This window comes from Saccostrea cucullata, unplaced genomic scaffold (assembly GCF_032062105.1).
Source record: "Saccostrea cucullata isolate Sc308-1 unplaced genomic scaffold, CSIRO_AGI_Scuc_v1 ctg483, whole genome shotgun sequence".
NCBI lineage: Eukaryota > Metazoa > Mollusca > Bivalvia > Ostreida > Ostreidae > Saccostrea > Saccostrea cuccullata.
The window spans coordinates 72178-95145 of record NW_026929240.1 but is presented as its reverse complement, the minus strand read 5'-3'; the positions used below and the strand labels follow the sequence as shown (position 1 = coordinate 95145).

General features: G+C 33.0%; 1 protein-coding gene across 2 annotated transcripts; it reads left to right on the top strand.

The window, feature by feature from the left end:
* The first annotated feature begins 1011 nt into the window (after positions 1 to 1011).
* LOC134280193 (hemicentin-1-like) lies at positions 1012 to 21844 on the top strand. Of its 2 annotated transcripts, XM_062762609.1 has the most exons (15): positions 6157 to 6258; positions 15963 to 16007; positions 16265 to 16319; positions 16743 to 16913; positions 17311 to 17421; positions 17657 to 17764; positions 17878 to 18039; positions 18285 to 18395; positions 18696 to 18806; positions 18902 to 19081; positions 19316 to 19486; positions 19625 to 19795; positions 20144 to 20340; positions 21027 to 21189; positions 21658 to 21844. In XM_062762609.1, the coding sequence occupies exons 1-15, from the start codon at positions 6250 to 6252 to the stop codon at positions 21729 to 21731; spliced, it is 1839 nt and encodes a 612-aa protein (XP_062618593.1). In that variant the 5' UTR covers positions 6157 to 6249; the 3' UTR covers positions 21732 to 21844. The 2 variants fall into 2 exon arrangements, with proteins under 2 accessions (XP_062618594.1, XP_062618593.1); XM_062762610.1 differs by lacking the exons at positions 6157 to 6258; positions 15963 to 16007; positions 16265 to 16319; positions 16743 to 16913 and adding an exon at positions 1012 to 1154.
* The last annotated feature ends 1124 nt before the right edge of the window (positions 21845 to 22968 follow it).

Genomic DNA, 22968 nt, shown 5'->3' with positions numbered 1-22968 from the left:
GTTGTTAAAGTCTCAAATGCATAAAGTTTGTCTTATTTAATGAAGCTAACAGGGAATATGGCACCAAATGGGAGATGGGGAGCGTTTGGGGAACATCTGTAACGGTCCCCGTTACAATTAGCACTAGTTTTAATCTTGATTCAGGGTAAGAAAATGTATATGATTTACTATTGTAATAAATCTTAATTAATAACAAAAATCAATTTAGATACATCTATTATATTATATGTAGCTGCTCTACTTCTTTTGATTATAATAATTTTTTCATTGGAAATTTAACGCAGCACCTCATCAATGACTAAATTTTTTGTGTTGTAGCCAAAAATAGAAGGCTTCGATAGTTACATGTAGGGGGAGGGGATTGTGCGGAAAACTCTCAGGCACTTGTTTCGATAATGAAATTTTAACCCGTAGTATAATATACACTGGGTTATTTTTTTTTAAAATCGAAACAAGTACATGTTGGAAAACTGCTTAAATATGATATGTGGAAACTGCAAGCTTAAATTTGCTATATGGGAAATCCACTACGAGTCATCCAAACTACGGCCATGAATTTTAGAATAAAATATGGTTTCAGATTTCTTTTACTCTAAAATAGAATTTATCCACATGGTCTTTACCCTAACATCTACGTGTATACTGTACATGTATTATGAACCTTAGTGAATTCTTTTTATATTTTTTGATTATTTTGTATGTCACTTGTGTATTGATACGAAAAAAAAAAGAGAAACAGTATACATGCATTTTTTAAAGATTCGAAATCCATATCAGGAATGATTTCAGTTTTAAAGGTGCGTCTATCGTTTTCAAAAGTTTGTTTTCATATATATTTATCATATTATCCATATAAACTGAAAGGGAAGCGAGTGATTTTTCGAAAAAATGCACAAATACATGTACAAGTACATATATTTGTATAAATATAGGGCAGGTGCACGTAATATAGTGTAGAAACAAGCCCTACGCATGTTTTTCAGAACACAGGGTGTCTGCCGTGACCTGTAGTTCTGGATGGACGAAGTATGGAGAGAATTGTTACAGACTGTACACAACCAAAAGACCCTGGATGGACGCCCTTAAGGCCTGTCAATCCGTGGGCAGCAGCTTAGTGGATGTCGGGTCTGACGGCGAACAGACCTTTGTACACAGTAAGAAAAACTTTATTATTACATAAATAAAATCATAAACATTACACTCAATATATGTACGAGTATTCAAATCCATCGAAATTTTTCTTGTTTGTATGATCTCATAATGAAGCATACTGACCTTCGAAGGAAAAACATCAGCAATTATCAATTAGTGAGCGCGAGTTTCTGAGAACAACCGTTTCCAGTAGATACATTTTGATTTGCTCAGCCTCCCCCCACCCCCACCCCAACACAAACATACACCGATAACACACACACATTTCTTGTTTTCTGATTAAAAAAAAATAGGCAAATTTCACCATTTACAAGAAAAGAAAATTCTGCTAACGATTTTGAAAGCATTGCTACGTGCCTTTATAGAAAATCTATTTTTGTTACACAATATAAGGACTGAGTCTTTTAATTTACTTCTACACTCCATTTCAGATCTCGCTAACGGGAACGAGTTCTGGATCAGTGGTTCTGATGCGTCCACTGAGGGCCAATGGCTATGGTACGGCAGTATCCAATCGTGGACTTATACCAAGTGGAACTCTGGTCAGTGTCTAAAGGGACAGAAAGTTATTTTATATTATATTTAAATGACTTTCAATTTTTATTTTTTTTTGCAGAAACCAGATTTTAAAGAAAACGTTTTTATTGATTTCTCTAGATCAATTACCATGTTAATAAGTCAAATGAATTTTCTGCTAAGTGAATTCAGGAATATTTATACATTTAAGTTACTGATCACGACGTGTAAACATATCTCGACCCTGTTAAATTGCAATTTTGAACATTAATTTTCAAGGCGAGCCAAATGACTCAGGTGGAGAGGATTGCGCCAGTCTTCTCAGTGGCGGGAAATGGAACGACTACCCCTGTTCACGTGACATGGCATACATTTGTGAACAAACAAGTAATATATTTTTCTCTCTGTTAAAATCGATACGTTATTCTTTTTTTTTTTTCAAGAATTATCAATAATAATGAAATATCTTTCACTAAATAATAAATTTCGCTTCAGCTGCGCTGGATTCCTGCGATTCCACCTGGAGTTTCAGGAACGGTAAATGTTACAAGCTATTCACCTCTAAGGTCACGTGGTCAAACGCTCTGAAGACGTGCCAGGCCAACTCTGCTAACCTGTTGAACGTCGAAGATTCTTCCGAAATGTCTTACGTGAGAGGTAAAGTATAGCCTTCACTCAGCTGGACTAATACTTAAAATGTGTTTTTTTTTTCTACCCCCTTTTTCGCTAATTAATGACAATTTCTACCAAGTCAAATTTTTAAAATGATCCCGTGACTTTTCCTGCAGGTTTAATGAATGGACAGGACATGTGGATGGGAGGGTTTGACGGTCCCAAGGAGGGATCGTGGGCATGGTCCGGGGGTACCTTCTCCTGGAGCTACACCAACTGGAAATCAGGTACAATATAACCGATGTCTGTGCTAAATTGATCTCAAACATTTATTTGGAGCCCTCGAATTCATTGAATCAATTCAATCAAATTTATTTTTCATACTACATGTATATTCAATATAAAAATCTATAAAATAATTTTCATTTATCTTCAATCTACATTATTTTCATTATTTTCTATAAATTGCAATGAAAATAAAAATCAAGGTTAGTTCAAAGTAGTATGAGATTTACAATAAGAATTTTTGAACAACATTACTACAGGCGAGCCTAATAACTCGGGGGACGAAGACTGTGCTCTGATTTACGCTAACGATGGTCAGTGGAACGACGGGAAATGTAGCGGATCTTTACAATTTATGTGCAAGAAGAACAGTGAGTATATATTTAATGATCTACAGTACATTATAGTTATATAGAACATGATTGATATGAAGTCATTATTACGGCGAAATATTATCCTATCAAGTCCTTGCAAATTTTTGTGATACTAAAGGTTTTATTAATGAATGCACAATGCTGAAGAAATAAATCTTTACAATTAGCGTTAGAATATTGAATATTCACAAGGAATACATGTAGGAGATTAATTTCAATTGAGAAAAATATAACTATCTAATCGAGTCGATTTTCCTTTGCATTTTGCATAATTTACTGTATTAAAATTGGAAATCCACTTCAAAATTATTTTCAGTAGAAGATTTGTATGAAGTTGGATATATATTTCTGATTTTTTAAAATTTGTACACAGCACCTCCAATTGATGGCGGTTGGTCCAGTTATGGATCATACGGATCTTGCTCTAAAACCTGCGGAAGTGGAACCCAAACAAGATCAAGGACATGTACAAACCCCGCCCCACAGTGGGGCGGCGACCAGTGTGCTGGATCCGCCACCCAATCTCAATCTTGTAACACACATTCCTGCCCAAGTGAGTACATGAAGTTATGTTTTATTGAATTATATTGTTTATAACGAAATATAATTGAAGTTCAATTGATTTGTACTACGAACACTACAATTATTTAGTAATTCTGTGGAGCCTAAAATTTTCAAGTATCAAGAGAAAATATATGAAACTTCTGCTTATTTTTCCCAATAGTGTGAAATAAAAGTATAGAATGAATTTTGTTACAATGAATTATTAAGTGCAATGGAGTTTAACTTCGAACACTTCTCAAATTTATAAATTTTAAGGGACCTTATAATTTTTAAAATATCAAGACAAAATTTAAACATTTTCTTATATTCCTAATCGTGTAAAAAAAAAATTGTGGAACGTTTTTATTCCTTATATAGTTGACGGAAACTGGGGTTCTTGGGGAAATTGGCAAACTTGCTCAGTGACTTGTGGAGGGAGGAGTCAGAGTAGAACACGCAGCTGCTCTAACCCCGCCCCTCAACATGGAGGGGCGAGCTGCTCGGGATCTTCTAGTAGCTCCCAGTCTTGTAACACTAATGCTTGCCCAAGTAAGTACAGATAAATAATAGATATACCTGTAGGTTTGTATCCCCTCGCGGAAATGGCAATGCACGTCGATTGACTTGTGTGCGTATGTTTGTTTGTTCTGTACAAAACGGAAGTGATGTAATATAATATAGCTTTGTTATCGATGTCGAATGTTGTCTTTTTGAGAGGGGATGCTCTGCTTTGCAGTGTCCTTGTTACATTGTGATCAACCTGAATATATTTCTTTGCTCATTTTGTTATACATGTATTTTTGAAAATTCATGATGTACTCGTTTAGTTGACGGAAACTGGGCTAGTTGGGGAAATTGGGGAACGTGCACTGTAACCTGCGGGGGCGGTACACAGGGTAGAACGCGCACCTGTACAAACCCTGCCCCTCAGCACGGGGGAGCAAACTGTGCGGATTTTTCTAGCAGCTCTCAGGCCTGCAACACTCATAACTGCCCAAGTAAGTATCGCCAGTTTTTATAAGCCTTTAATGTATACTAAAATAAATTGCTCGTTGTTAAATTAAAATTGTTTTAAAAGGTAAAACATATTCATTATGATTAAAAAATATTTTTCTCACCTTTAGTTGATGGAAATTGGGGGAGCTGGGGAAACTGGGACACGTGCACGGTGACTTGTGGCGGCGGTACCCAAGGGAGAACACGCACCTGCTCCAACCCCGCCCCTCAGTATGGAGGGGCAAGCTGCTCTGGATCCTCCACCAGTTCTCAAACCTGCAACACAAATCCTTGTCCAAGTAAACGAAATTGAATCTTTGGTTTTTAATACGTACAGACATATGATTTTAATTTATACAGAAAAAGGTTAAACGTGTAAGAATATCAATGGGACCTGAATTTTGCTTCCATTTACTCAAGATCTTTTATAGTCGTTTAGGGGATCAAGAAAACCTTATATCCGAGATTTCCTTACAAACGAGTGGTTTCAAGCCTAGTTTTATGATGCATATTCTTATTACTAGTATTAATTTTAAAATACATGTACTTGTAATGCACTTTTAATTTATTTCGTTTTAAAACCATCAGTTGACGGTAATTGGGCATCATGGGGTGGCTGGGGTACCTGTACGGTGACGTGTGGGGGAGGGACCCAGGTCAGGTCTAGAACCTGTACTAATCCTACACCGCAACATGGAGGGGCTACTTGTCCAGGATCGAATCAAAACACACAGGACTGTAACACCCAAGTCTGCATCAGTAAGTTATTTATGTTTTTTTTTCTCGTACTTAAAAGACTGATAGAGATGGCATTAATGTAAAATGTTGTACAATCAATGATACAAATTACCGTAATAATAGATTTTGTGTAGATTTATTAAGTTTTACAGACAGTTGAAGACCTTAAATTTAGGTACTTGCAAACTTTCAAGATTTTGTTATTTTCAAACTTCTATCTTTTATGAATATTTTGGTTTTTTCTAAAAAAAAAAAAATTCCGAATCCACAGAGTTCGATATAACAAGGTTTCATTGTTTCCATGGAAACGTTTTTTTTATTGTTTAATATAGAGGCAATGCTCTTAAATTTGAAATTGAATGTACTAAACGAGAGGACAAATGATATATGTACATGAACAACAATTGCAGTTGATGGAGCATGGGGCGCTTGGGGAGTCTGGGGAACTTGCAGTGTCACGTGTGGGGGAGGTCAAAAGTCACGAACCAGGATTTGTGATAACCCCAAACCCGAAAACGGCGGAAAGGATTGTCCCGGAACTTCGGGAGATTACGGCGACTGTAACACTGACGCATGCCCAACAGCAGCCGCTGGACAGTATATGCAGGTACATGTCCACTGGTGGATTTAGAGGGTCGGGGGGGGGAGGGGTCAGTTTTGTGTCTAAAGTATACATAAGATTTAAACGGTAAATCAAATGTAGATGGTTTGGGAGTGGACTCTTGCCCCGACCCCAAACTGGTCGCCCCTTTTTATAAAATTCCTGGATCCGCCACTAATGTTGAACTTGTGCTTATCTTCGCAAAATATGTTTAGCAGAATAATGGACTTGACCTATCAGAGCCACACTGCGTTGTACATTTAATAATTTTTTTTCAGTTATGTCCCTCTGGTTATTTCACCTGTCAGTCCGGTGGTATGTCTTGTATCCAGAACGTGTTTAAATGTGACTGTTCTCCGGACTGTGATGACGGGAGCGATGAGACGGATGGGTACGCCGGATGTACCAACGCAGCAGAGTGTGAACTGAGAAATGGAGCAGGTAAAACCTACATCAATTGACAAAGTTAAAAAAAAATTCCTCCGATTTACCCGATTATGATAAGGAGCACACGGAAAGTGCGATCTGCTGAAAAAGCGACGCTCACTCCTTCATGGCACCTGATCCCACCTCTCATGTTTCAGAGGTCCTTGTTTGCTCTGCTCTCAGTTTTGTATTGTTTCATAGACTTTTGAGCAAGATTGCATTTTGATATCTTTTATTGCATAATCTTCAAAATCTTTTACATTTCTTTTTCTTAAATTTGCCATTAAGTCCCATGCAATGGAGGGTTTATAATGTAATGTACACTGTATATTCTCACAATGTCTGTCCGTTTGCTTGAGCTTGTTAAGAGGCTGTCCACCGAAAAACCAGGCAATGGGCGGCACATCGCATGTCATGAATTTTAATTATTTTTTGCATGTAGACTTATTAAATCAAGTGTTTACACATGACAACATCAAAAAATTTTATAGTGCTCCTCTAGTCCTAGTTTTGGTAAATGCTTAATTTTAAGTGCAAAAAGGTCAACATGAGGGTAAAAAAAAATACTATATTATCTATTTTGTTTTATATGTAACATATATATATGGATGTATATTATTTATAGAATAGACTTTTATCTTTTATTTTATGAATGAATAAGATTCCAATTTATACTTCTTTAGAAAAAATTATCTGGTCCAAATTTGAGTTTAACAAGTAAATGTTTAAATTCAGTATCCAATTTTAATTACGTTATAGAACCCAATACAATACAAGGACATATTTGTTTACTTATGTTTTTATGAATACAAAGTACAGACTTTTGGGTCATTCAATAAAATCATTGGGAAAAGGTATTTTGAAAGAAATAAAAGGAGTCAAATTTACTTATTTTTTTTTTATAGTTTTCACAAATGAAACCGATCCCGACCGGAATTGTATAAAGAAGAAAATACTAAAATAGTAATGTCAAATTTGGCTCTTTTGTTGTAATATGATTAAGAAATTACTTGATTTATTTTTTTTAACATAGTATATAGGTGACAGGTGCCTTAAGTTTGATAATTTTATTAATTTTGCATTATTTTCGATCGGGATCGGTTTTATTTCAATCGGGATCGGTTTTTCCGTAAATTTAGAAAAATGTCCTAAATTTGGCTCTTCATGTTAATTTCTCAGAAAAAATGCTAGTCTGTTATTTCTTTTCAGTCAGTTTACTGTTTTTAAATGAGTGTAACCATAGATTCAAATGTATGTATTATTTAAATTACCAATGTCTTTTACTTACATGAAGATTACATGTAAAACAATTGATCTGATTGATTTCTTAATAGATACTAGGGATTTAAAAAAAATTATTTGTGCATGCATGCATTATGCAACAACCAGAGCAGACAACTTTCTAGCTTCATTATTCATCTCATTTCCAAGTAAAATTTCTTTTTTATTTGTCTCAGGAATTAAAGAGTAAATTCTATCAGTAGCGAAATTAAAAAATTACCTAAATGCAAGAAATATTTTTATGTGTACAGTCTCGAATTTATCCAAGTTTTTTCTTACCTGTCATCTGTAAAGCCTTTTCATCTTTTACAAAATTTGATTTTATATAAATAAGAAAATAAGTTCTGTCATGTAAATTATAATTATTCAAGAGCCGATAAATCGCAAGCAAGAAGCGCGGAAGGGGGGTGGGTGGGGGTGGGGGTGGGGTGCGGGGTCATGGCATAATTATTTTTAAAAATTGGTTTCATGAACGTGAAAACATTTTAGCATTGGTCAACATAGTGACAGGTTTATACTCCATATTAAATATGAGCGTGTATTTGTTTCAATCGCCGAATAAAAATTAAGAAATAAAATTAAAAAAAAAAAGTTTCACTAAACCACCTTCCGTTATAGTGCCAAATTATAGTTGGGAGTTCAGCAGTAATATTTTTATAACTTATTTTTCAGTTTTTTCCCCCTTTTTAATCGTACTGTAGATAATTTATTTTGATTTGATTGCATAGATAAATGTATTTAAGTTTTAGTTTTTACATCTACCAACTTTGTTGAATTAAATGTTGCGTAAAACTAAAACATTCATCTTATAAGATATGTTCTGAATCATTATAAACACTTCATTAATTATTTTAACGCATATCCTGGTAAATCAATTTTGAAAAATTAGTTCTCGGTCATGTATAAAATTACTTATCAAAACGTCATCTTGCTGAGACGCCGCCCGTGTACTGTGTAAAATACATTTTGATATTAAAATATTATTTAACATTTAGTATAATGCACGCTGAAGAGTATTTAACAGAAAAAGAGAAATCATTTAAAAAAAAATATTTTTCTTTACACTTTACGCAAAGAATTTACAAACTTGTCTGGAAAACTTGTAACTATTTCATTGTGACGCAATATTATGACGTCACTGATACATCAATGGAAACGTTGATTTAACCTAATATTATACATGTAGTAAATTTCAATCTAAATATTATGTTTAGAGGCGAAAATGAATTATATTTTGAAAGTAAATTAATTTTTTGTTTAATAATTTTCTTTAGCGTATCGATTCTGAATATTTCACTAAGATTCCGATTAAAATGTGTTTAGCAGATTTACCGATGCCATGGGAGATAACTCTTGCATCGCAAATTTTCATAAAAACGTCTATATATTTTGCCAGAAAACTTCTATTAAAAGTGTTTTTCCCAATGATTTTATTTGTTTAACAAAAAGATGAAATATTTCAAGATTTAATTAAGTGTGAATTATATTCCTGTTAAAATTGTATTGGAAATTACAGTTCTTTGTTTCTGACCTACTTTCAATGGTTTATATAGGGGAAGTCAAAAACACGAAACACAAGGATATTTTACTGAATAAGCAATTTTCAAACAAATCTTCAATTACATTATTCCTTTTGGACTACATTGATATTGTTTTTCATAAAATATCAAATATTCCTCACATTCGATGTGCCGCCTATCAATACAATACTGCCTGGTTTTTCGGTGGACTGCCTCTTAATTGCAACGAGTGTCTAGATTTCATTACTCTTAATATCTTATTCTTTAAACTTGAAAAGGAAGATAAGCATTTTTTAAGTAGCTACTTTTAAATAATTATATACATGTACTACAATGCAAGAAAAGAACAATGAAAGGTTTTGATTTTCATTGACATTATATTCTTTTCTTTTCAGGTTATGACGTTGCATCCGTTTTCGTCATGATGTCCTCGCTGATTATAGCTGTCTTATTCATAAATTATTGTTAGGGATGTCAAGTCAAGGGCACGTTTATATTCAGTTATTTCTCAAATCATTTCTTTATGGTATTATTCAAAGCATTGTGATAATGTTTTGTTTCATCAGTTTAAAGTATTGTATACATAATCCATCTGAAATGTGTGAGTTTGATTTATTTTTAACAATAAAACATTGCTTACGGCCCTATCAAACTCAGCATACTACTTTCTAGTTTTTGGGCGTCTGTCCGTCTAGCTTGTTGTATCTGAACTTAATTTCTTCTCCAGAAATCAAATAAGCCCATATCAGTCAACCGTACATCAAGACATGCGAGCTGGAATAAAAGACATCTTTATATCTTAAGATTTCTTATGTTTGAAATACTAGAAAAATGTTTGAAACCAAAAATCATACTTCATGATAAATCTGATAAACTTTTCTATCGTCAAATAGAACTTTACTTATAAAGCAATATGCCCTTATTATCTGTACAGTAGTGTTTTTGTCTTCCAGCAAGAGCATGCTCACCCATTTTTAAATAGAAGCAAGTTATTGAAATCAGAGATACAGGGTTATCAACAGTCTCGTTTAAAGTGATTGTTTAGAAAATTCTGTGATGACCTAATTAACAAATACTATCCATTATGAAGTCAAATAAAGACTGAAGTTCTTCATAAACATTGTAATATGCCATTATTTAAACACTCAATTAACTGAATTCTTTAGAATTTTGTTTTTTTCACATTTGTCTGTCCGTGGCACGGGGAGAGTGTAACCGTTCGACAGGGGATGCTCACTCATCCATGGCACCTGATCCCACCTCTGGGGCCCGTTTTACAAAACAACTTAATACGACTATAAGACGAAAATTTTAGCTGACTGTAATATACTTGTATTTTGTTGAACGAATGATTCTGTTTAAAACCACTTGTGTAAAAATATCTTTCTATACTCCATTTAAAAGCATTATATTTATTTTCAATTAAATTTAAGGGGGCCGACTGGGGTTTTATTGTGTGAAAACAACAATAGCGAAACTTTTCATCTTTATACCATAATTAACTTACATTAACGTCAGTGTACATGCCAAGTTTGGGGAAAATCTACCGTCTAGGTATTCTTAATGGACCGTCTCAAAATACAGGTACATTTACTATAGGATTATATAGGAAAGTGACACTTTTTAGCACTTTAAAGCATATTATACAAACACTACAATAGACTTTTTGTAAAAACTATAATATATGATGAGTAATACTATATTATACATTATATGTAAGAAACACAAAATTCTACTGTCTTGTTACCAGAGGGGGCATCTCAAAATGCAAAAAAATTAACGAATTTTCCTGTTTTTATAGAGTATTACAAAATATAACGGGCACAAGAGATTTATATGAAAACATAATAAAAATATTGGAGATATTCTTCAATTTCTATGTTTTAAATTTCAAGAGCGTATGTTAATTATTTTTTCTTAAATAACATTTTTATTACCCATTTCTGAAGAGCTTCAGTTTAACTTAACGTCAAAAACACACTATAACGACGTCAACCTAACTATCAATAGCAAAATCGGTTAAAAAATAAGTTATATAAAATTGTAATTGCATTTTTAAACCTGCTATTTCTCAAGTTTGTTTAATTTTTTTAATCAAGTGAAAAAAGTTGCTTTAAAACAGTAAGTACGCTTCATTTTACTAAGATGCGCGAAATACTGCGCAATGAAAACCAAAGTCGGCCCCCTTAAATCATAAAGTTATAAGCAGAATCAGATTTTGATCTTAGCCGTAAGTTCTTTTGTAAAACTGGCCCCTGATGATTTAGAGGTCTGTGTTTGCTCTGCTTTTATTATGTTCCCCAAACGGAGTTTGGGAACATATTGTTTTTACTCTGTTTCTTATTATTATTATTATTATTATTTTTTTTTTTCTTATTTCTTCACCTGTACTTTTTTTGTCCGCGAGTGTTCTCAGAAACTGTTCACCCAACTGAGCTAAAACCTTTTTAGGGTTAATAGGTGTGTAGTGTAGGTGTGCGGAACGAAGGTCATTTTGCGCGCATACGCACGCACGTGCGTGCGCGTGAAATGAGTGAATTGACTGATATACTTAAAATAGCTATTACTTTTACATTTTTTGATGAAATGATTTGAAACTCATTATATAAAGATATATTAATACTATTGATAATGTGACACTGTCAAATTAGCACGAACTCACGCGCATGCACGTGCGCTTTCTGATTGGCTAAAACAAAAATCTCAGTATCTTCTCTGTTTTTTGATGAAATGCTTTGAAATTCAAAATATAGTCATGAATTAGGATATCCTACAATATGATATAGAAAAAATTTCATGAAATCACGCGCATGCACGTGTGCTGCAATCTGATTGGCTGACACTTTAATTGACTATATCGCCTTTGTTTTTTGTCGAAATGCTTTGAAATTTAAAACATAGTCATACATTAGGATGCCCTGCAATATGATATACGAAAAATTTCAAGAAATTACGCGCATGCACGTGTGCTGCGATCTGATTGGCTGAAACTTTAAATGACTATATCTCCTTTGTTTTTTGACGAAATGCTTTGAAATTTAAAACATAGTCATACATTAGGATGCCCTGCAATATGATATACAAAAAATTTCAAGAAATTACGCGCATGCACGTGTGCTGCGATCTGATTGGCTGAAACTTTAAATGACTATATCTCCTTTGTTTTTTGACGAAATGCTTTGAAATTTAAAACATAATCATTCATTAGGATATCCTACAATGCCATATAGAAAAATGATCATGAAATCACGCGCATGCACGTGTGCTGCAATCTGATTGGCTGACACTTGAAATGGCTATAACTCCCTTGTTTTTCAACCAAACAGGATGGGATTCAGAACATAAATAAATATAAGGGACTCCTACAAGAAGGTATGGTCATCATGCACGTGCACGCACGTGCGTGCATTTGGAACGAATGAAATTAGAAATACACTTGAATGAGTGATTTTTAATAATTTTGGAAATTTTCACAAATAGTATATTACAGGGAATATGGAACTAAAAGGGAGTTGGGGAGCGTTTGGTAACACAATTAGCACTAGTTTTGTATTGTTTTATGGACTCTTTAGCTCGTATATATACGAGCTAAAGAGTCCATATACTGTTCGTTTTCTTCATAAGATTATGCGATATTCAAACCAAATATGTATCACAATTGAAAAATATCACAAGGAAATAAGATTACATGTCCCTATTTATTAAAAGCTTTTATTAATTATAATAAGTTATATTTTAGGTGTTGTTTTTTTTGTCAGAGGTGAATTTTATTTGTTTATTTGTGGGAGATCATTTCATGACAATGACCCCGAAAATTACAAACACAAATACGTGTTCCATATTTTTATATCTTGATTGAAGCGGTTACGCGGACTTAGAAGAGTATGAAATATAATTATGAAAGTTTAATACTTGCTTAATTACGTACTGTCCTAATATTAGGCTAATCACTCGATTTCAGTACACATAGGTCAACGATAAATCGTTAAAACACTAAGTCCTAGCTCCAAGAGCATAAACTGAGAATAGACTTAAGTCAAAATTAAGATTTTGAATATTTCTGTTATTTTTAAGGTCAAGATCTAGTAAATGAAAGGTGCCTACAGATTTATAAAATTTGAGAAATAAATTCCTTTATTGATGTTTACAACTTTAGCTTGGTCAAATAAGGAGTTTCGGGGCATAATTTGCAGGTAAACAAGATGAAAAACCATATTTAAACTGTCATTTTCAATGAAAAATTAAGAAAACCAGTCATAAATATGGGAGTTTTTTCCATATTCGACAAAAGAAATGTATCCAGATTGCCTACAGTCTCTCAGAAAACAGTAATTTGTATGTTCATGGCCTCTTCTTTAAAATAATATCAAATTTAATATAGGTATCCGGTTTACTTTTCACATGATTTCAAACTGAATGTCATGAAAATACCCTATTTTCTACATAATTCTGCTAAAGCCATTAAGTACGGGAAAAAGAAAGTTGAAATTGATTATGACGTCATAATGGATCTAGCACCAAAAAATCAGTCTAAAGTCATTTACTAGATCTTGACCTTAAATCGTTCAAGTTTGTTAGATACTTGAATACAAATATACCTTAAAAATTTGTTTCATTTTGAAATTTATTTTTTAAAAGTTACAATGATTTGAAATTTTTAAGTCTATTCTCAGTTTATGGTCTTGGAGCCAGGTTAAAGGACATTAAAGTAGATCATACAAGAAGGAAAATTAGTAACATTTGAAAGAAAATCATGGACATTCATGTTGAATTTTATCAAAGATTTTATTGTTTTTAAATGTTTTAAATAAAGACCGCAAAAATTGACGAATTATAATTAGTAAACTTATGTTAAACGTGAAAAGTATTAATTTGAATAAAGCTAAGTAACTGATATTCATATATTCAAATAGATAAAGAACAATAATCAATATAAACAAATTTACAATTTGTGAACAAAGCATATTAACATGTAACCTTGATCGACCCTTGGAAATTTTAGAGGTTGGGAAGGTGTCCGTGAGAAACCCCTATCGAACTTCACATCCACGTCAAAAAGAACCCAAACAAACCAAAAAAAATATGTTACCTTTGTAACAAAGATACTTTAATCATATTGTAGTGTATTTTGGGGTGTTTTTAATTGATAATTGGGATCGGGATCGGGCGCCCATCGATCTCGCTCTTCCCGCGTTTCCGCCAAGCCAGTTGCAGGCCATGATTTGAGAGCTCCCTGATTTTGTTATATTTTCGAATCAATTGTTCTTAATTAATATATTATTTTTATCCAAAGTGATTTAGTTGTTTAATACTAATTAGGAAATCACTTTAATATACTTTTTTAAACTCTGATACTATATTTATTAAATTTTCTCTTCAAGTTCATAAACATTCAATAGTTAATTGAATCTAATAACTTTTGATCTGATTAGTACGTAAACCTTTAGACAAAGTATACCTGTCATGGAATTAAACTTATTGGCCCACCTGTTGTAATGGTCATTTGATTTCATCTACCGGGGTATTATCTTCCATATTCCCTTTTGACAGTCCTAAGCTGTTTTAAGACATCAAGTTATTAACCTCGATAGCTCACGTGGACACCGATCTGACCTTGACCTTACGAGTACATGTCCTCATGCAAATATTGTCCTTAAACTGGGTTTTGTTTTTAAACGTGTACCCCTCTCAAAAGTTTCATGTCTTATTTTTTATGGAAGTAAATATTTTCTTTAATCATTGATTTTTTTTCCTGCAATGAATATCAGCATGAAATGCATTTATATATTTGTAGACTGAGTAAAATTAAGATTTCCAAATTTTGTATGATGTATATACATTTATTACACACTTAGTAATAAATACAGGTTTTTTGCATATGCGATATGGCTGACGTCACAGAAAATATAATTTGATTTTTTTTTTATCAGCCTTGAAAAAATATCACACCCTTAGTAAATAAAACCACAATAACAGTACTTGTACTCATACACAATTTTTGGTGGGTTCATATTCTCTTAATTTTAACTTCTTGAAAATAAGGTTAATCTTAATTTACAAATACATGTAATACTATTATATTTTCAAATTACGGATCAAGTGCATTGAAATAGAAATAGAAACAAACCCAAATCTTATTCATTAGACTATGTACAAGTATGTAAGAAGTCCATGCATTATTATTTACTTATTTTCTTCTCAACTGTATTTTATTACTAAAATAAATATAATATACCCTTTTCCACATCACATTATCAGCATCAAATTATTAAATTTTAATACAGGATGTGATATGGAAAAGGGCATGTATTATTCTCTATGTATCAGTATAAAGATCGATAAAATCAATCTTCTACAGAAAATATAATTTGCATTTTTTACCTTGAAAAGATACGAGAAAAATATGACGGCAAAGGAACAGATTGTTTTGGTCGAAATTGTGGCATGGATATTTTGAATGTCGATATCACCTAAATGTGATTTTACTCTATATTTTAGAAAGATAAAGCATTTTTCAAATGTATTTTTAAAAATAAAATTATATATATAAATTTGTGGCAATTCTTCTCCAATCTAAGCTCTAAAAATATGAAAGAAAGAACAAGATTCTCTGATTATACAACATGCTAATAGTTATTTTGCAGATTTATACTGCAACAAAGAAATACCGATTTCACAACAATGACAAGCAATACACAAGAATTTAGAATAGTAAAATTCTATGGCACTGTTTACATTATAAAGTGTAACAACACTATAGGTATTAAAGTGTAAAACTATTATGTTCGAACGGGGGATCATACCTTTAACTTTTTGTACTTAATCCCATAGGATGTTATGCAAATATTGCCTTGATGGATTCATAGATTATTTTTTATCCACTAAAAAAATAAGTTTCTGCTATAACCCCTGTTTTAGCTTTTTTATAGTCAGATCGTGCAAAGATTTCTGAAGAAAACAATGGTAATTATTATATAAATTATTTATTTATTTTTTTGAAAATAATATATTCCTTAAAATAATTTAATACATTTTATTTTGATATTTTTTTTTACACCTACCTCCCTCATAAAATTGATAAAAGCGAAAGAAATCTCTGGTCATGATAAAAAGAATTCAAATTAACAAATAATTTTGTTAAAAAAAAAATTACCATCTCAGAATTATTTAAATTGAAGGAAAATTCATTAAATTTTATCATATTGATATTTTTTTTGCAGGTTTTCTACAGGATCGGACATCTGACTATTTTGGTCGTCTCAATACTTATTCACGGTGTGTCATTATAACGTATCTTATTCGTTTTTTTTAATTTTAAAAAGTGTATAATTATTATATAATAAATTTTAGACAATTATGTTTACAATAGGTATTTGATTGCTGTAAAAAATGGTAAAACTCAATCAGAAATTTAATCCAAAATTGTAAGACTTATACAATGAGGTGACTACTGACTTTTTTGTGGAAAATTTCACGAGTCGTGCTTACTATTGTTCATAATCTTTAATAGTAATATATACGTCACGCGAAATTAAGTTCTTAATCTTTCTTAATAAAAAGTGAGGTACACTACATATACATGTACATATATTATGAGGCCAAACTTCAATATAATGTGAATACCACGCGACTTCGCGCGTTTCGATGAAACAAGGTTTTCAATTTTACAAAAAAATTATTTGTTTTAATGAATTACAGAACACAGGGTGTCTGCCGTGACCTGTAGTTCTGGATGGACCAAGTATGGAGAGAATTGTTACCGACTGTACACAACCAAAAGACCCTGGATGGACGCCCTTAAGGCCTGTCAGTCCGTGGGGAGCAGCTTAGTGGATGTCGGATCTGACGGCGAACAAACTTTTGTACACAGTAAGAGAAATAACTTATATTTTGTTCGTCCGAAATGTCTGACGTTTTCCAGACTATTTCACGATTTTGATATTTTACGTGCACAGAAGCGTAAAGTATTAAAATCGTGAAAAAAGCCTGAAAAACGTCAGACATTTCGGACTAATACCTTTTCAGACATATCGGACTGATACCTTTTATAACATTAAGGCTTAAGAGCAATAATTTTAGTGATTATAATTAATGTTGAATATTCTACGATCTGATTTCATAACAATTCTCATGCAAGTAGAAATTTGTTCGAATTGTAAGTAAGGAGATGATTAGAAAACCACGCTGTTATCAGTTAAAAAAGTGGAAAAAAAATATTGAGTTTTATTATTTAAAGTCGTATTTAACCAATTTTATTTTTTTTCAGATCTCGCTAGCGGTAACGAGTTCTGGATCAGTGGTTCGGATGCGTCCACAGAGGGACAGTGGCTATGGTACGGTAGCATCCAGTCCTGGACTTATACCAAGTGGAACTCAGGTCAGTGTTGAGAGCGGTAGTAAGGAAGTGTCTTTAAATTTGTAGAAAAAATTATATACAATTTTTATTTTTTTTTTTCCAAAAGAAAATTAATTTAATTAGATTTAAATTTTGAAAATACAGAATCAAGCGGACTCTAAAATTGTAAATACACGTAAATTTGAAATAAAAAGACGTTATTTTTATTTTATATTAATAATATCAGTTGATCACTTTTGCGAATTTATTTTTCCAGGCGAGCCAAATGACTCCGGCGGAGAGGATTGTGCCAGTCTTCTCAGTGACGGGAAATGGAACGACTACCCCTGTTCACGTGACATGGCGTACATTTGTGAACAAACGAGTAAGACTTATTTTTTCTCAAAAAAAGATTATTGCTAGAAATTAATTGCATAATATACTTACTTTAAAAAAAAAATATTTCATTCACCTGTAACATTAATATCTACCCTACAGCTGCTCTGGATTCCTGCGATTCCACCTGGAGTTTTAGGAATGGAAAATGCTATAAACTGTTCACATCTACGGCCACGTGGTCCAACGCTCTGAAGACTTGCCAGGCCAACTCAGCTAACCTGTTGAACGTCGAAGATTCCTCCGAAATGTCTTACGTGAGAGGTAAAATTGGTTATATTAATAATTTGTTAACCCTATATGCTTATATTTATTATCTTACGTTCATGACATCAAAATAAATATTTTCCATTAAATATTCCAGGTAAAGTCGGATTTTATGATTACCATCATTCACTCACTCTAATATTAAAAGTGTATATTTTCTTCTATTTCCTACCCCTTTTTGCTAATTAATGACAATTTTATCAAATTAAGTCTAAGAAATGATCACGTGACTTTTCCTTTAGGTCTAATGAACGGGCAGGACATGTGGATGGGAGGGTTTGACGGACCCAAGGAGGGATCGTGGGCGTGGTCTGGGGGTACCTTCTCCTGGAGCTACACCAACTGGAAATCTGGTACAGTATAACTGATTTATGTTAACTTGTTATAATTGATCTCAGGCAGCCTATTGATAACGTTACACAATATAATCATGTATAATTAACTGATTATATACTGATACCTGTGCTTGATATATTAATCATAACTGTATTGCGGATGAATTAAAAAAATTGTTCAGATCGGACAGATTTCATTTCATAGAAATAAAACAATAAAGATGAATACTTATGCATTCATAAAAGGTAATTCTACACCTTAATGTTATATATGTACATGAATTAGTTATGTATGAATGTTTGACGCCATTACTGCAGGCGAGCCTAATAATTCGGGAGATGAAGATTGTGCTCTGATTTACGCTAGCGATGGTCAGTGGAACGACGGAAAATGTAGCGCATCTTTACAATTTATGTGCAAGAAGAACAGTGAGTGTCAGAGTTTTAAGTTAACAACATGAAATAATTTTCAAGATATTGGAATAATTGCATGACTATAATTAAAAAAAATATTTTTTTCACAGCGCCTCCAATAAATGGCGGTTGGTCCAGTTATGGATCATACGGATCTTGCTCTAAAACCTGCGGAAGTGGAACCCAAACCAGGTCAAGAACATGTACAAACCCCGCCCCACAGTGGGGAGGGGATCAATGTGCTGGATCCGCCACAGACTCCCAATCTTGTAACACACAGGCTTGCCCAAGTAAGTATAGATAATGAATTAAATGCTTTTTCAGATTTAGTGAAATTTTCAGTTTTACCAACAAGTGAAATTCGAAATATTTAAAGGTTTAATTAATTTTGACATATGTGTTATACATGTATATGTGTTGTCTTTGTTGATTAAATAAAGTTAACGATTAATCTTTTGAAATTACAAAACATTTGAGAAAAAAAAAACAATTATAAAAAAAAATGGAACATTACTTACCTTCAGTTGACGGTAATTGGGGAAGCTGGGGAAACTGGGACACGTGCACGGTGACTTGTGGCGGGGGAACCCAAGGGAGAACTCGCACCTGCTCCAACCCCGCCCCTCAGTACGGAGGGGCAAGCTGTTCTGGATCCTCAACCAGTTCTCAAACCTGCAACACGAACCCTTGTCCAAGTAAACACAGTTCTTTCTTCAAATTAGTATAATTTAATAAACTTAATATGACGGTAATTATGCACGCACATATAAATTTGATGTGTTTAACTGCATACACATGTATGTAAAAAGCACATATCCTTTGAACGTTTACAGTTGACGGTAGTTGGGCAACCTGGGGTAGCTGGGGAACGTGCACAGTGACGTGTGGGGGAGGGACCCAGAACCGCTCAAGAACCTGTTCTAACCCTACGCCGCAGTACGGAGGGGCTGATTGCACCGGACCGGATCAAAGCACACAAGACTGCAACACTCAAGTCTGCATAAGTAAGTCTTAATTTTCTTAACTTCCACTAGTCATTTTCACTGTCCTAATTTGTTTGTTTTTTCCTCGATTGTGTTTCATATAATTATATGTTATTTATAATGAAATGAACTATCGAAGCTTTCGCAGAAAAAGTGCATTATCCATGTTATGTTATTATTTTGGGTCATTACTCTTTATCTTATTTAATTATATAGATTAATAAAGTTTTGTTAGATAAAGCCATAAAACCCCACAAATTTAGAAATGATGAACATTTCATGTTGTGAAGATTTCTTTTTAAACGGGAAAGAAGTATATACATCTGTAATATTGAAGATACAGGTTAATAGTCTAAATGGTTATTGCAGTTGATGGAGCATGGGGCGCTTGGGGACAGTGGGGTACTTGCAGTGTCACGTGTGGCGGAGGTCAAAAGTCACGAACCAGAATTTGTGATAATCCAAAACCGGAGAACGGCGGAAAGGATTGTCCCGGAACTTCGGGAGATTATGGAGATTGTAACACTGATGCCTGTCCAACCGTAGCAGCTGGCCAGTATGCGCAGGTAAACACGTGTTAGATGTTTCAAACAATTACATTGTTTATCAAGGTGATCACAGTACTTATTTATAATGTAATTTTCTACACTTAATGCATCTGCATTTTACTGAAGCTGGGACATTGATGTGATGTACATGTAAATTTTGTAGATGTATTTACTGCCACCCGGTATAAATTCAAAACTTTGAAATATATATATTTTTTCCTTTTAGTTGTTATGTTGTAAATTTTGTATTTACCGCCACCCTGTAAATTCAAAACTTAAAACATGAAAACATGACAATGACCTGCTTCACTAGATCTGAAAGTGAATAATGATGCGAATATGTACATTTTTCACACAAAAAAAGAAAAAAATTAGAATTTGCGTTTCAATAGGTTGGATAAGTTTTAAGTCGTTTCATTTGCCATTTCCTGGTTTTCAGGTTAATCTGTCGGTTTTCACTCCATATTATTATTAAACAGAAAAGGCGTTTTATCATCATCATCAGAAATCATACGGTTAATGTGTAAATGTTAGCTGAAACCTCACAATTCTTACCGATTTCATTCGAAAATATCTTTTGATAGAAAAAATTAAACTGAAAGAGTCCACAGTAAAATTTGACTAACGTTCTCAAAAGATAACGATCGAGGGCCGGTCAAGAGTTTTTCAGGTTTTAAAATTTATTAAATGTATTTTTTTTTCAGTTGTGTCCCACGGGATTTTTCACGTGTCAGTCTGGCAGTATGTCTTGTATCCAGGAAAGCTTTAAATGTGACTGCAACTCAGATTGTGATGACGGAAGTGACGAAACAGAGGGTTACGCCGGATGTACAAATACGGCAATTTGTCTGGCTCAAAATGGAGCAGGTAAAACAACACATCTGCGTATCTTCACACTTTAAAAATTTCATTAAAAATCTTCCAATTTTTTCAACATTACTATACATCCTCGAATGTCTTGAAATCTTTCAACATTTTTATTTCTCTAATTGCTTTTGTTGTAAACAAGTCTCAGAATTGTTATCATAATGCCTGTTTGTCAGTCCTTCCTGCTCTTGTCCTGACTTTAAATCATAAGAATGTCATTATTCTTTGATTTTGTTTAAAAGATCGATTTTGATCCCTTATCTTTTCGCAAAATAACAAATAACAACAATAACTAGACTAGATGAGTCGGGTATAATGCAATTTTTTCATTTGATATGATTATCATATCAAACGTTTAAAATCATAATAAACCATACGGCACCAAAAGGATAAAAAAAATGAAAAAAAAAATCCTATTTTAATATCATTGTTTTCATTGACTAAAAATAATTATATTTTTTGTTGCAGGTGTTGATATTGCCTCTGTTGTCGTCATCATGACGTCATTGATTACTGCTCTCTTACTGATGAATTATCGTTAAAGGATCAAATCAAATCAATGTCAATATTGTATTGAATTTCATTCATGTCTTTGTTAGATTGTTGTAGACTTTGGAGCTAAATTATTCGATTGTTGTGTTGTCAATCAAAGGTATAAAATTCACCTAATATTTGTGTTTTGTTTGTTGTCAAAGCTTTAAACAAAGGTTATGAAAATATTTAAAAGAATAAAAATCAACTGGACTGTATATTTGTGTTTCCACCTGTTTGTTGTTCAACAATATATTGATAGACCTAAAGCTTATATTTATTGCGCAAAAAAAGTGGTTGTTTTTTAACATTATTTTTTGTTTATAAACTGTGTAAAACATTACTAACCGTGTGTTCCGAAATTTAAAATTTTAATTGTTTTTAAAATATTGTAATCAAAAATTTCATTTATACTGCCATTTTAGTTTCAAATATAATTCGGTCCAATATGCTTCGTCCAGATGTCAACTACGAGAGTACTTGTGTTTAAAATCTTTATTTTGTATTGATAAGAATTTGGAATGTAATCATAGATTTTTTGTGCGCTTTTGTCAATGGGTGGCACTGTTCAATATATTTTTTCACCTCATCGGTCCCTACATGTATGTACTCTCAACCTGAATCCTCTGAAACGTACCTGGCCAAATAACTGCCCCTTAAAGATGGTTTACAGCTCTTTTCATCTCTTCTCCACCATAACCAGCAAGATTGACTTTTCTGCTTTGCTTGACATCCCCTCTATTCTTCCGTCTTTTCCAGTGGTTTAAAGAGTTATCAAAGCATTCTTGATAGATGTGATAAAATCCATTGAAATGTCCATCCTATTCTCTTAATCTTTTGCTCCATACTTAATCTATTAGATCTTGATATTTGTATTTTATTTTCTCTTCCCAGGAAACAATTTAGCTTAACAAATATGATCACTTGCTGCTTTAGCATGATTTCATCGCTTGGATTTGGCTGTATAATACTACACAGTGTAGTATCAGGGAATACCAGTGATCTACCAAGATCTTTCTACACCCCATCAAGCTACTTCATTGATTCTCTTTTGTAGAGTTCAGTAGCCACTGTTCTGTTCCCCCTTCTTCCTTATCAAAAATGTTTACTAGCTCTTTCAGTTATTGTGTTAAAGCAACAATGCTAGAAGACAAAATATATGCTGAAATAAAAACTTTACTCTTCAAAATTAAATCAAAATCACAAGAGTCGGCAAAATTCTTTTTGCAGTGAATAACACTGTGGTAA